Source organism: Solanum verrucosum, unplaced genomic scaffold (genome assembly GCF_900185275.1).
Source record: "Solanum verrucosum unplaced genomic scaffold, falcon-dt-bn FXZP01000298.1, whole genome shotgun sequence".
Taxonomy (NCBI): Eukaryota; Viridiplantae; Streptophyta; class Magnoliopsida; order Solanales; family Solanaceae; genus Solanum; species Solanum verrucosum.
Genome location: NW_026020113.1, coordinates 315556 through 330479, shown reverse-complemented (window position 1 = coordinate 330479; position 14924 = coordinate 315556). Strand labels below are relative to the sequence as shown.

At 34.8% G+C, this 14924-nt stretch overlaps 2 protein-coding genes across 2 annotated transcripts; both read left to right on the top strand.

Moving 5' to 3' along the window:
- Positions 1 to 3962: 3962 nt before the first annotated feature.
- LOC125825677 (glycine-rich cell wall structural protein-like) lies at positions 3963 to 5226 on the top strand (the record flags this gene model as incomplete). Its single annotated transcript, XM_049504999.1, has 4 exons — positions 3963 to 4336; positions 4565 to 4723; positions 4916 to 4990; positions 5048 to 5226. Coding segments are annotated over exons 1-4 (732 nt in total), but the record flags the coding sequence as incomplete, so codon positions are not given.
- Positions 5227 to 8504: 3278 nt separating this feature from the next.
- On the top strand, positions 8505 to 14697 carry LOC125825626 (uncharacterized). Its single transcript, XM_049504952.1, is given in 12 exon segments — positions 8505 to 8566; positions 8883 to 9014; positions 9109 to 9263; positions 10807 to 11100; positions 11187 to 11313; positions 11871 to 11934; positions 11936 to 11979; positions 12080 to 12182; positions 12282 to 12407; positions 13120 to 13310; positions 13832 to 13924; positions 14450 to 14697. Coding segments are annotated over 10 exon segments (1248 nt in total). The 5' UTR covers positions 8505 to 8566; positions 8883 to 8961; the 3' UTR covers positions 13923 to 13924; positions 14450 to 14697.
- Positions 14698 to 14924: the final 227 nt, after the last annotated feature.

The following is a 14924-nucleotide window of genomic DNA, read 5'->3' as shown; positions in this document are numbered from 1 at the left end:
ATACATTAATTCTCTGTGCATAAAATATTTTCTATTAAAATGATTTCATAATCAGAGTTTGAACTCGAGAGTAAAGGTGATAATAGTAAACACTAGATCACATCAATGCCATACAATTATTTTAGTCTGAACTCATGACTAACGTGATCTTCATTGTTGATCTTCCATGCCATGTGATCATTTACTGCCACCAATATAAATTTATTCAGTGGGTTTAATTTTTCCATTTTTCAAATAAATTAATATACTTTTCTTCCATTTATGTACATTTGTACAAAATGAAAATGAACATGTCAGATTTATAAGGGGAATTAAGTAGTTGCAATATTGAATTAATTAGTACCCAATGGCAAAATACTAATTCATAAGGCTTATTAACTATTAATATTTGAAATCGGATATGATTCAACAAAAATAACATCGAATTTTATTCTTCTATATGGCTAATAAGATCAATGATCTTGCTCGCGATTAGATTTAGATAGAGTTGCATGCATGTTATAAACAAAATTAGTAATGTGGTGGTATAGCCTATCTAACTTTGGAAGTATGAGATTGGGAATCAAAAAATAATCGATCAGAATAAGTTTATGATTTCAAGTTTTCAACCATTCTCGAGAACTGAATCAGAGATCTTCTCTCATTATTACGCAATTCAATTTGTAACAGAAGCAATATGTGTAAATAAATCTTTATGAGGACGAGATTCACCTATAATGTTTCCTAAGACTTAGCTATAAATATACACATAGTTATCGAGGATTTGATTCTGATTATTCATTAGCAAATACTTTTCTGATGGCGTCACCAATAGATTCATAAAAAATCAACTTTTATCTTTGAATGAAGTTAGATAATACAAATAAAAATGTCAAATAAATAGGTTAAAATAAATTTAAACAAATTGAGTCAATAAATAAATGAATCTCGAATATACAAACTAAAAAATACAGCTTGTCTTGGAACTAAAGTAAAAGTGAAGAAAACCATAAAAAAAAGTGCAAAGCATTTTTGCAACTCTCCAATTGGTACACAAAAAGAGAAAATAATTGGTGATTGTCTTTATTTTAGCACCAGAAAGTCAATGTGTGTTTGCTGGAAAAGGTAAAGAAAATAAATAAAATCAGAAAGAAATTAGGTTGTCTTAAGTCACACTATTGGTGATTTTGATGTATAACTATAGGCAATTACTTCTTAATTATCTTCTATTTTTTTTTACATACACTTAGTTCTCTATTCATAAATGGTTGTCACATTTCACGTCTCAAAAGTCATTTTACGTAAATTATGGAAGTATAAACCCGTCTTAAAAGTTGAACGATCTAGATGGAGTTTTGGAACTAATTTTCATCGAAGAATTTCAACTATTTTTTAACCATATATTATCCGAAAATTGCTAGTTTGACAAATTCAAATTCATGTCTCGTAATGTCTCCATATAAGAGAAGGTTTGCTAACTACTAGAGATTTCTCCATTTTCAAGACTCAAATCTAATACTTTTAATAAAAAATAAAATACTGAATTATAAAGCCATAATTTTAAATTTCCAATGCTTTCAATGGTATAAATCTAACTATTAAAATTATTGAATTATAAATTCTGAGTTTGTCTCTTATTCCATAGTATTTCTTGATGATGAACTATATGATAACTTTTTTTAAAATGAAAAGAGACAAAAGAAGGTGAATATAAATTAGAGCACCATTATATGAAAATGATGGTTGATGATCTCACTGAAATTGTTGAAAATTAGTTAAGTAAACACATCTCAAATAAAAAAGAATAAACATATTAGTTCTATTAGAAAAGAACAAATGTGAATTTCCCAATTGGACTAAAAAGTATTATTTTCATAGACATTTATTATGAAGTATAAAGATAATCTAAATGGAGTTTAGGAACTTATTATTATTTAAGTATTTCAACTACTTTTTAAAACTATCTATTATATGAAAAATGTTGGTCTGACTAATCCAAATTCGTTGTGTATGATTGGTCATTGATTGTGTTCCTACAAAATATTTCTTCATCACCTGTGGAATTTTTCGTTAAAAGCTAAGAAATCCCATCCATCTAACCATATCAATCCCTTGTATTTTTGAAATGGAATAAGATAGAAAAAGACGAATACAAAATAAAGCCCCATTATACAAAAATGATGGTTAATAATCTTATTAATTTTCTTGAAAATCCATAGTTAAGCACATCACGATAAACCAAAGTTGATATTCAAACTTGTTAGGCCTTAACTATGAAATATGCATATAAATATCCGTAAGAACTCTCTCCGTTTCATTTTAATTGTCCCTTTAACTCAAAAGAAATAATAATCCAAAAACAATTGTTATATTAGGAATTTAGAACTAAAAATGATAATATTATTTTCAACTATACACTTGACACTAAAAAACATTAATTCTTTTCAACACTTCTCTATTTTCAAAAATGCATCTAAATAAGGACAACTTATAAATATACTATACTTTATATTTTTCGAACGTAAAATAATAAAGCGACAACTAAAATGAAACGAGGAAAGTGCATAGTATATATATTTATATATATATATATATATATATATTCAAATTGGCTTATTTTCTCTTAAATAAAATTAATGATGTAGCCAGTAGCATAACTGCATAATAGAAAAGCATTTGAGTGCGATTAATTAATTACACATAAATTAGGTATGAAAAAGGAAGCTCAAAACTTTTATGAGAGGCTTTTAAGAACCTTTTGATCGTTTATTTTAAATTATTTTTTATTTTTAAGAAGTTCACAATAAAATTAATTAATATTTTTTAAAATTTTTTACTCTTAATACATAATAAAGGAAAAATTATCAAAATCATTTCTAAATATTTTTTTTTTGAAAAGATGTATAAAAAAACACGATAAATAATTTGAGACAGAAATAGAAGAAATCAAGAAGCTATATATTAGCATCTTAGCTGACAACCATAAAAAAATTAATTAAGTGTTAATTCAAATTGATGAAGCATTAACAAAAGCCACTACTGCTGTCAATTTTAGAACCCAAAATTAATTTTATGGTGCCAACAAACTCAAAATCACATAAATTTATTATATTCCACCATATACCCCCATTAGGCATACACAATATTACTTTAAAAAAATGGTTGTCAAATTAAATAATTTTAATGTATATATACTAATAATGCACATAACTTTTTTATACTATTAAATATTATGTAGTTTAACTTTTGTGCTAGTAAATCAATTACCGTTCACACAAAGGTAAATGTAGTGTTGTGGTACCTGGTTCGCTTGAATTCAGTATTTTTACGCGGAACATAAATTTAATAAAATTCACTAAAATTATATATAAACTCATTTAATTAAAATTACAATAAGTTTAATGCTAATAGAAATAAATACTAAAATAAATTCAGAATTTGCTTATGCATTTATATTAGATTACCTAGCTATATTAATGTTTATAAAAAAAAGTTGACTAGTAATTATTTTGAGCTAGTAATTTAATTGTGTAAATAATTTACTTTGACTAACGTATAACTTAAACAATTTGACTATACAAATAAGAGAAATTCTAGCATTTAATGCAAAATGAAAGAAAGCACTACTTCAATTCAATTATAGGCAGACAATTTTTGTTTTTAACATTGAATTTTATATGGACCAATGAAATAATGTTTGACCTTGTTGTCTGAAAGCAAAATGGTATTGTTTCAAATTAAAGATCAAAATTGTTTTCTTATGATGAACAGATAAAATAGTCATTAAAGAAAACAGGTTCTCATAATTATGTATGAATCCCAACTCTGAATGTGGCAAACAGGTAGTAGTTGAAGCAAATTAATGCAAAAATATATCATCAATGCAAGAGCAAGAAATGTCAAGTTTTCTTGCAAGTATATAACGCCCTTCGGATCTTGATGCCATTTGCTCACATTAGTTGTTTGAAAAAACTGAAAAAATAAAGGTGTCACATACAATTCAAAATTTATTCTTTGAAGAAGATAAGTGAGGGAGTGATGAGGGTAGGGGTGTTAGCATTACTTTGCTTTTATGTTCTTGTGGGAAGTGTGGCTTTCGCTAGAAATGTGAAAGATTTTGAGGATGAGAAGTTTTTTACTATTGGTGAGGGAGGGGGATTTGGTGGTGGTTTTGGTGCTGGTGGAGGTTTTGGCAGTGAAGGTGGTGGAGGGTATGGTGGAGGCGGAGGAGGTGGTTATGGTGGAGGTGGTATTGGTGGTGGGTTTGGAAAAGGTGGTGGAATTGGGGGCGGTGCAGGAGGCGGGGGTGGAATAGGCGGAGGAATTGGGGGTGGTGCAGGAGGTGGAGGAGGAATAGGTGGAGGCATTGGCGGAGGAGTTGGTGGTGGTGTAGGAGGCGGAGGAGGAATAGGTGGAGGCATTGGTAAAGGGGGTGGAATTGGAGGAGGAGCTGGGGGTGGGGGAGGAATAGGTGGAGGCATCGGTAAAGGTGGTGGCATTGGAGGAGGAGCTGGTGGCGGTGTAGGAGGTGGGGGCGGAATAGGTGGAGGCATTGGAGGTGGAGCTGGTGGCGGGGGAGGAATAGGTGGAGGCATTGGTAAAGGTGGTGGCATTGGAGGAGGAGCTGGTGGTGGTGCAGGAGGCGGGGGTGGAATAAGTGGAGGCATTGGAGGTGGAGCTGGTGGTGGGGGAGGAATTGGTAAAGGTGGTGGCATTGGAGGAGGAGCTGGTGGCGGTGCAGGAGGTGGAATAGGTGGAGGCATTGGTAAAGGTGGTGGTATTGGAGGAGGAGTTGGTGGTGGTGCTGGAGGAGGAGTTGGTGGTGGTGCAGGAGGCGGGGGTGGAATAGGTGGAGGCGTTGGAGGTGGAGCTGGTGGTGGGGGAGGCATTGGTAAAGGTGGTGGCATCGGAGGAGGAGTTGGTGGCGGTGCAGGAGGTGGGGGTGGAATAGGTGGAGGCATTGGTAAAGGTGGTGGCATTGGAGGTGGAGCTGGTGGTGGGGGAGGCATTGGTAAAGGTGGTGGCATCGGAGGAGAAGTTGGTGGCGGTGCAGGAGGCGGTGGAATAGGTGGAGGCATTGGTAAAGGTGGTGGCATTGGAGGTGGAGCTGGTGGCGGTGCAGGAGGCGGTATTGGTGGGGGAGCTGGAGGTGGAAAAGGAGAAGGAATTGGTGGTGGTGCTGGTGGAGGTGCTGGTGGTGGTGTAGGAGGAGGTATCGGTGGAGGAGCCGGAGGTGGTGTAGGAGGAGGTATTGGAAAAGGTGGTGGCATAGGAGGTGGTATTGGCAAAGGTGGCGGAATTGGTGGAGGAGTTGGGGGTGGTGCTGGAGGTGGAATTGGCAAAGGTGGAGGCATTGGAGGTGGCGTAGGTGGAGGTGGTGGTATAGGAGGAGGAATTGGTAAGGGTGGTGGTGCTGGTGGTGGTGTAGGAGGAGGAATTGGTAAAGGTGGTGGTATTGGTGGTGGTGCAAGGAGGAGGAGTTGGCGGTGGCATCGGAGGAGGTGCCGGAGGTGGTGGTGGTGGAGGAGGAGGAGTTGGTGGTGGTGTCGGAGGAGGTGTCGGTGGTGGTGCAGGAGGAGGAGTTGGTGGTGGCATCGGAGGAGGTGCCGGTGGTGGTGGAGGAGGAGGAGGAGGAGGAGGAGGAGGAGGAGTTGGTGGCGGCGTCGGAGGAGGTGTCGGTGGTGGTGCAGGAGGAGGAGTTGGTGGTGGTGGTGGTGGTGGTGGAGGAGGAGGAGGAGGAGGAGTTGGTGGTGGCGTTGGAGGTGGTGTCGGTGGTGGTGTAGGAGGAGGAATTGGCAAGGGTGGCGGCATTGAATTTGGTGGTGGTGGTGGCGGAGGAGGAGGAATTGGTGGCATTGGAGGAGGTGCCGGTGGTGGATTTGGAGGCGGATTTGGTGTAGGAGGTAGTTTAGGTGCAGGTATCGGAGGTGGTTTTGGTGGAGGAGGTGGTGGTGGAATTGGAGGAGGTTACTAAATATCCTCTAATATCATTGAACACCAAATTAAGCTGCTGCAATGTTATTATTATCATTATATTTTCAGAATTGTAGTTCATTAAAATTACATGTAATGAAATGAAATTCCTACATTAATTCTATTCATTAATAGATACTATATGGTTACATGCAATATTCTTTTCCTTTATGAAGCACATAACAATCTCCATCAAATTCATGAAACTGAAATATAATATTTAATGTGCAAGAAATTAAACATGATGCCAAAATGTACATGCTATATTATAAAGCAAAAAATAGCTAATAACATTTAAATTGTTTTCCTCTAATAAATTAGCACAAAATTTTGAGATAACTGTCTCATTTGCACTAGAAGGCAATAATCTTCCTCATATTTCAGCGAGAATATTTTAAATGTCGCGGGTCAATGATACACTCAATAAAATTGTCATGCTTAGTCAATATCATAAATATCACTGAAATCCCATAAAGACGGCTTGACTCAATCCTATATTCTTATCATATTTTTCATTATCCATCTGGCAAAAGGCAATAGGCATGGGCGGAGACAGAAGGATGCAAGGGAGTTCAACTAAACTCCTTCGTAAAAATATTATACTATGAAGATAGAGTATTTTTTTTAAAAATCTATATAAATTATTAAATTTTCTTTAACACAAAAATAACTTTTTTCTCCTTTTTTGAATTAGCGACTCCGCCAATGACAATAAGAATTCAACTTAATTAGTATACTGCTAAATCTTCATTTCATTGTGTACTTAACATAAGTATATCTATAATTTTTTATTTATTTTTGGCTAATGATGATATCGTACTCAACTTGAAGGCACCTCGATTATTCAATCACATACTTATTACCTCACACATATACATACAATAAATTAATGCTATTATGCTAATGACTTGAAAATGGTTGTTGCATGATAAATATATATTCAATTTTTGCAAGAATTAGAGATGATTTAAATCTAAATAAGTAAACATTTACTAGTTAATCTAGATGTTATATGAGTCCAATATAGAAGACATTATGTATGTTGATAATTTTCAGGCTAATTTATTTCAGGATGAACACACAATTTTTGTTATTATTTTTTTTAATAAAGTAAAAATAATATAACACCTATAATTCAAATTCTCAACCAAAATCTAATTTTGAGTCACCATTGGCATTTGGCATTGCACTACAAAGGTTTTATTACCAAAGAGATTCAATAATATTTTATAATTATTTTTAACTTGATGTACAATATCTAAAATTCATTTTCTTAAAAAGACAACTTTAATGTATATTTCATTTGAATTGGCTCAGAAAATAATCAAAAGAAAGAGATAATAGCCAAAACTATATTTGAATAATCATTTTTTTAAAGAATTTCATATCTAATTATCATTTAAGTGTGTTTCAATACATAGATAATGATAGTTCAAGAATGAAAAAAGAACAATTAATACTTAATGGATAAAATTCGTGAAAAAATAATAATAATTCAAGTGTGTGTTTTATTATTATCTCTACAAGAAAATAAGTATCATAAGTGAATCAAGAAACATGAGATCATCTCAAGTTCAACAAACATCAGGTGATTTCTTCCCGTCTTCAAATTTTGATGAATAGACATACGTGATAACTATATTGATTGAAAAAATCAATTAAAATGCTCGCGGACAATTAGACCAGACACCATAATTTTAAAAGAGAAGAAAAAGGTTATACCCCTAAAACCCTCTTTAAACCTAAGGGGTCGTTTGGTTTGAATATGAGTTATGATGGGATAAGTTATGTTGGGATAAGTTATGTTGGGATTAGTTATGATGGGATAAGTTGTCCTGGGATTATTTCTTATTGAGTGTTTGGTTTGTTATATTCAAAATAATATATATTGATAAATTTTAAGAACAAGTTGTTTGTTTACAAAATTACCCTTCACTTTATTTAAACTTTTTAAATTTTTCTTTGTGAGCTTTAGTTATTCATTTTTTAAAATAAAACTTTTATTTTTTTTAACTTAAATATTTTTGTTTATGTATTCCCATGATAAGTACCATGTGTATTTAAAAATATAACTTTTTTCTTATTTAGCTTAAAAATAGAACTTTCCTCTTAAGTTTATTAAAGAGAAGAAAATTTATGAGAAATCAAAATAAAATAAACATAAGAATTAGTCAAATAAATTCATAAATAAAAATTATATTTATATAGTATAATTTTTTAATAGAAAAATATGTATAATTATCATAAAAATAAGGAGTAGTAAATATTATTATACATGGTATTAAAAAAAATGTAAATATACATAAATGTAAAAAATGATATATAAAAAGGATTTAAAGGGACATATTTGTCATTTACCTATTCTATCTCGGGATAAGTTATCCCGGGATTACTATACCACCCATGGGGAGGGATAACTTATCCCGGTACTAATTATTAATCCCGGGATAAGTTATCCCGGACTTGCCAACCAAACAACATAATTTTTTTTTTATCCCATCACTATTTCCTTATCCCATCACTATTATTTCTAATCCCTCACACCAAACGAGCCCTTACATTTCAGGGACTGGGGAGTTCCCATTTTCATTGCAACAAAATCTCTGTTATCAAAGGTAAAATTACTAAACAAAATTCTATCTTTTTGTAAGTCCCTTTTAATTCATACCTCTCCATGTATTCAAAAATAGTAGAAATTAACAAATAATTTTTTTTTATATAAAAAAGAGAGAAAAGATTTCAGCTTTTCTTCTCCTTTAATTTGGGGTTGTTTGTTCTTGTTTTTTTTTTTGTTAATGGTCAGTATATTGAAGCACTAAATTGTGGTTGGTTTCAGATTTTAACTACATATATTCAAGATTGCTCCTTTTTCTGTGTTTTTTTTAGAATCAAGAATGTAAGTGAACATATTAAAAATTTGTTCTTTTTCCAGGTTATTGTCATTTTGTGCAAAAAGGGGGTGTTTTTCTAATCTATAAGAGTTGTTCTGGTGATTTATTGAGTTGAAAAATGCCGGATATTGAGAGACTTGTGAATGATTTTGTTGCAAAGCTCAGCAAACGGTTAGTACTGCAGTTATAGGAAATATCTGAAAGAATCACTTGTTTGATTTGATTGGCTAATATGGTTATCTGCTTTTCTGTTTTTGATTGATAGTAAGGTTGAAGGGTCACAAGCAACTTCGCGGCTAACAGCAGAGTTGCTTCGTTCTGTAGTTTCGTTGCAAAGATTGCCACCTACAAACTCAGCTGCAGTGCTCATTGAGGCTGTGAGGGGTATAGGTGTTAAACTGGCTGCTGCCAACCCCGTTGGTAAGTATTTTATCAGCTAATACATGAATGAGGATCTGCTTGTAGAAATTCTGTTGTTCTAGATTAGAATTTATTTTTTGAAGTAGTTTATGAGTTATTCAATCCTAGTTGGTAGTGGGAATATCGTTTGGTGCAGGTCATTTGTCTCTGTTATGCAATCTTCTTGTGTTCCAAATGAATGGAAAAATTCTTTTAATGATATATTTGCTTCGTGTCTAGTTTGATACCAGTTGCTTCACTTGCTCGAAATATGGCAAAAAATTGGATATGCCTGATTAACTAGTTGTGTTAACTTTGTTTACTAGTCATGTGTAGGAGTGGGACATTTTTGATCTATGGTTTAGTGTAAGTCATTAACTGTAGCTGCTGCTCCATTTGTTTGTTTCGTTTTAGGACTCGAATTCTGCTAACATGTAGTGCTATACTTGTTACTGTTGAAATGGTAACAACTTTGTATTAAAATCACAAAAAGGCTGTGAAAGCCATAATTAAGGAGAAACTGAAGCAAAATATAAACTGTGAGTTCCCAGTGAAATGATTTGAGTGTGTTGAGGAATTCAGTGACTCTGTACACCTCCCAATCATTTAAGAGTCTCCTGAAACTGAAGTTCCAACCTTGATTGCTCCAAACTTCACTAATGTTAACCCTTTGTTGTTGATTTAAAATTAAAACATTCAGATATAAGAGCTTGAGAGAGCTATCTTCTATACAGTTGTCCTTCCAAAAGGATGTTTCAAGCCGATTACCAACTTTAGTGCTTATCTTGCTGCTGAAAATTTGCCAGAGATTTCTGATAGTCTTCTGGACACTGACCCCATACACAATGTTGACTGATTTTGTCTTCTATGGTCTTCATCTCCATAATTATCTTTGATCACTTTCTTCCACAAAGATTGATCTTTGTTGGAATATCTCCATAATTACTTCATGAGCAGACTTTGATTCTGCTTTCTAAGGTTCTTTATACCTAGTCCTCCTTGCTTTTTACCGAGGGTAAGAGTTTTCCACTTCACAAGGTGGAAGCCTCTTCTTTCCTTGCCATAAAAGTTTCCTTGTTACTCTCCTCCCTCTGTCAAAGCTAAGACATATACCTCTGCTTTGCTAACTATATGCACACATGCACATATAGGGAGAGGAGGAGGAGAGAGAGATGGTGCCTTAGTTTCGATTTATTTCAGTGTGTTGGGTGTGCTTCTGCACATTTTCTTAGGCATGAACCCCATGTCTCATTATTCGTCACTCCACTTACTAAAGGATGTGTATATATATGTAAAATGGCCTGGTGCACGAACATCCTGCATTCATGCAGGGTCTGGGGAACGGTCACATCTGAAGGGGGTGTAGTGTAGGAAGCCTATCTGGATGCAATTATCAGTCACTTAATTTCACTGCTTGAACCCGTTGATTTCAATGCAAGGATTGTCAACAGTATTTCAAATTGAGAATTTATAGTAAATTAATGACCTCTGATAGCACTCTAGATTAAGTAATCATATTTGTTTATGCCACGAATGATATAACCAAAATTTGATGAAATTGCAGAGCTTGCTGTTGGAAATATTGTTAGGCGTGTTCTTCATATTATCCGGGAGGAGGATCTCTCTCTTTTGACCAGTAAAACGAGCGACTTAGATTTATCAGCTGCAAGTGATGATGAAGGAACCATAGACCAGGATTATGACCCAACTCAGTCTGCTGCCGCAGCTGCAGCTGCAGCTAAAAGTTTTCTGCGGCCTCCTTCATTGCATGCACTTCTGGAGAATATGTCGGATAAAGCTGTACCGAGTAACAATTACACCTCCTCTTCAGGTGGAGATTCTGAAGAGAAAAGCAAAGGTAAACGCTCTTGTGCTACATGAATTTGAAGCAATATAGTCATTTTTTAGTTTCAGTTCTGAATTATCTGTTATTCTGTGTTGCAGCTGATAAACTTGCCAGGACTCGGAAGTTAAAGCATGATGTCATTGAGGCAATTAACATTCTAATTGAAGATATTGATACTTGTCATGAGCTGATCGCGGAACAGGCAGTTGAGCATATTCACCAAAAGTATTTACCTTTCGCACGTACTGGAAAATATGTCTTTATTTTCTTATGCACACCACATATTTCAAGTAACATTTGTAGCATGATTTGAACATGCAATGGATATTGTCGTTTCACTGTTCCCCGTAGTTTGTTGTCCAAGGGTTTTCCCTTTGGAGTTCACAAAAAAAATTGTGATAGGTTACTCAGGACTTACAGCTTGGGTCAAGGAAAATGCCACTTCCCTTAATGGATAGACATTTTATCTGATAAATTAACACATTTTGTTCATCAATAACAAATCTACTGTTCCAACCTTACTGTGAAAATGACAAATATAGGTTTGTAGCTTAAACATTTTACAAAATATTTGGTTGCTGTCCTTCTTTACATTGCTATGGGGTGATATAGTTACAATCATTATTGCAATGCAAATGTTTTTTGTTGTTTTGACTTTCACCTCTAATGTATTTATTTGTTCTTTTTCACTCTCTTTTGTGGGCATATAGCTGCATAGTTGTGGCGAACGTATTTTTTTTAATCAAAATGTGATAGCTAATTTACAAATGCAATTTTTTCAGTGAAGTAATACTAACACTAGGTAGTTCGAGAACTGCCTTTGAATTCCTCTGTGCTGCAAAAGAGAAAAAAACGGTCTTTTCGGGTGGTTGTTGCAGAGGGCGCACCGAGGTTTGTGGAGTATTCTGTAATTTCCAAGAAATAAATGAAACATGAACCATCTTTTTCATTGTAACTGTAAAATATCCCCTCTTTGTTTGTGCTTGATCAGGTACCAGGGGCATGCTCTTGCAAAAGAGCTGGTATCAAGAGGTCTACAAACTATAGTTGTAACAGATTCTGCTGTTTTTGCAATGATTTCTAGAGTAAATATGGTAACTTTCTGGATTGGCTATTTTATGCGTAGTACCAATCTGTAACCTTGTTCTGCTGCTTCGGCTACCTGCGCTCAGAACCGTAACCTTGTTCTGTAGGTTATAGTGGGAGTTCATGCAGTGATGGCCAATGGTGGTGTCATTGCACCTGTTGGAATGAACATGGTTGCACTTGCCGCTCAAAAGCATGCTGTTCCATTTGTCGTAGTTGCTGGCATTCACAAGGTATCTGAGCTTTATTATCTCTACGTATTACTCCCTCCATTTCAATTTGTTTGTCTTACTTTCCTTCTTAGTTTTTCAAAACGAATTCCTCTTTCCTTTTTTGGCAACTTCTTAATTCTAACTTTCCACATGACATATTTAAGGCCACAAGATTGAAGGGCATTTTGGTACATTCCACACATCTTAAGTTTAAGACCACAAGATTAACAATCTTCTATATTTCCTTAAACTCCGTGCTAAGTCAAAACCAACCAAATAAATTAAAATGGAGGGAGTTTTTTTTTTCCTTACCCCTCCCCAGGTTCCCAGACTTTTTGCTCCTTTGGTGACTCGACCCACAATCTTAGAGTTGGAGGTGAGAGGTGCTTACCATTCGTGCAACTCCGAGTTTGAAATGTTCAACCGCTTAAGTGGCTATTCTTTTAACTCTTAACTATTGGCGATTTTTATACATCTTGCTGATTATCATTCTCAATTTAGAAGACTCTGATAACATGAGAAGAACTCAGCTTTTCAGGTTTACTAAATGATGTTCAGAACCTTGAAATGGTGTATAATGTTGATGTAAGGCTTTGCAGATCCTTGAATTCATTTTGAGTTGACCATAAAGTTATCCTTTTTTATGCTTGCCACTTGAGCAGCAAACTCTTTTTCTACTTTTCGCTGTAATTATCATGAGCTAGTCCGTCTAACTGTTTTCTTTCTGCTACAGTTGTGCCCTTCATATCCACATAATCCAGAGGTTTGTCTGAATGACATGCGATCCCCTGCTGAACTTCTCGAATTCGGGAGATTTTCGAACTGCATGGAATTTGGAATGGATAGCGGGGCTCCTCTTCAAGTTGTTAACCCTGGTTTTGATTATGTGGCACCTGAGCTTGTCAGCCTTCTCATCACCGACATGTGAGGATTCTTTACCATTTTCGAATTTTTATTTGTCTTTCCAACAACGATGCCTCAATCCCGAACTAATTTTGGCTTGCACATAACAAAGTAGCTTGGATAATACAGTTCTACATTGTATCCTCTACTAATATACGGGAATCTTTTATTTTGTTATGTTTAGTATTGGTTAAATAATCAATTCATGTACCATTCCATATTGATGAAGTTCAATTTACTTTTCAAAAAAAAAAAAAGATTACTGCATTTTAACTCCACCATAGTTTATAGTACATGAAAAAAACTTGAGTCAAGGTTTTACATGCAAAAGTTAGGTGTATTTGGACTTAGACAGGCTTAAGGGAGCAACATGGACCATGAGGATTCACGTAGCCGACCCCACCTTGCTTGGGATTGAGGTTTAGTGGTTGTTGTGTTTAAGAGGGCACGCAAGGGGAATTCGTAATGTATTATTTTGCCACTTTGGGAATTAATAAGCAGTTTTATGATAATAATACTTCTTGCATCTTTCTGATTTACAGTGGAGGGCATAACCCGTCATATATGTATCGTCTCATATCAGACTACTACTCAGCTGATGATTTTGATTTGCAAGGGAGGATACATAAATGAAGGTGATTCTTCCTTTAAATTCAGGCTTTGACTTCCAAATAATCTTTCTGAACATTGAACATGTTTGTTGGCCATTTTTGGGAGAAAAAATTGACTGCTTCAGCAATGAAAGCTACTTTTATTATTTAACCATGGTTAATTTGCTATCTTCTGTACATAATGTCAAATAAAAATATCAGAAAATGAGAATCTTTTGATAAAGCGTCTATAAACGCATCAGAATCTATAGCATAGCAAGAACTATAAAGAAGGAAAGAAAAGCAAAACAAAGTTTTATCTCAATTTCAGACTACTGCATTTCCTAGCCTTGGATTAACTTGATTCAGTGCTTATATTGGGTGCGAGTAAGTTTTTACCTTTCCTGAAATCAATCTTTGTTGGCGAGTTACTATGTATCTTTCGTCTATTAGACTCTTTACTACGACCATACAAAAACTTGTGTGATTGTTGCTTTAATGTGCTTTTTGTTTTTGCAGAAAGTATCTTGAAGCTCCTTACTGAATTTAAGCAATACATGCTGATTTCAGGTATCTTTTGGAGAGCTGTAGTTGACTGATGAAGAGAAGTGGCAACCAAAAAATCAAATGGAATGTGTTATCTACTTTGGTGGATAGCTTTAAATGAGCTTTTTAGCATAAACACTTTCTGAACATACTGTACTTTGTTCAGACTAAGTTTTGACTTGTTTAATGTAATGTAATGTGTCAAAGATGGTAATATTAGTTTGTTTCGTTCTTGTTATAGGTGAATGTTTAGATGAACTTTACCTCTTGAATCACATCAATCCTTCTATGCATTTGTTTCTTGAATGTAAAGGTTAAACGACTATCTAACGCAAAAAGGACCTTTCATTCCCTTTTTTGCTTGTGCATAACCACTCTTCAGAAGCACCCCCAGCATAGAGGGACCAAAAAACACCTTTCGTTCTTCACCCTTAGTCCGCGACTAAGTGGGGATTATCTGAACTTCAGAAGCAGTGTCACTTTCACAGGGCTTATTAGT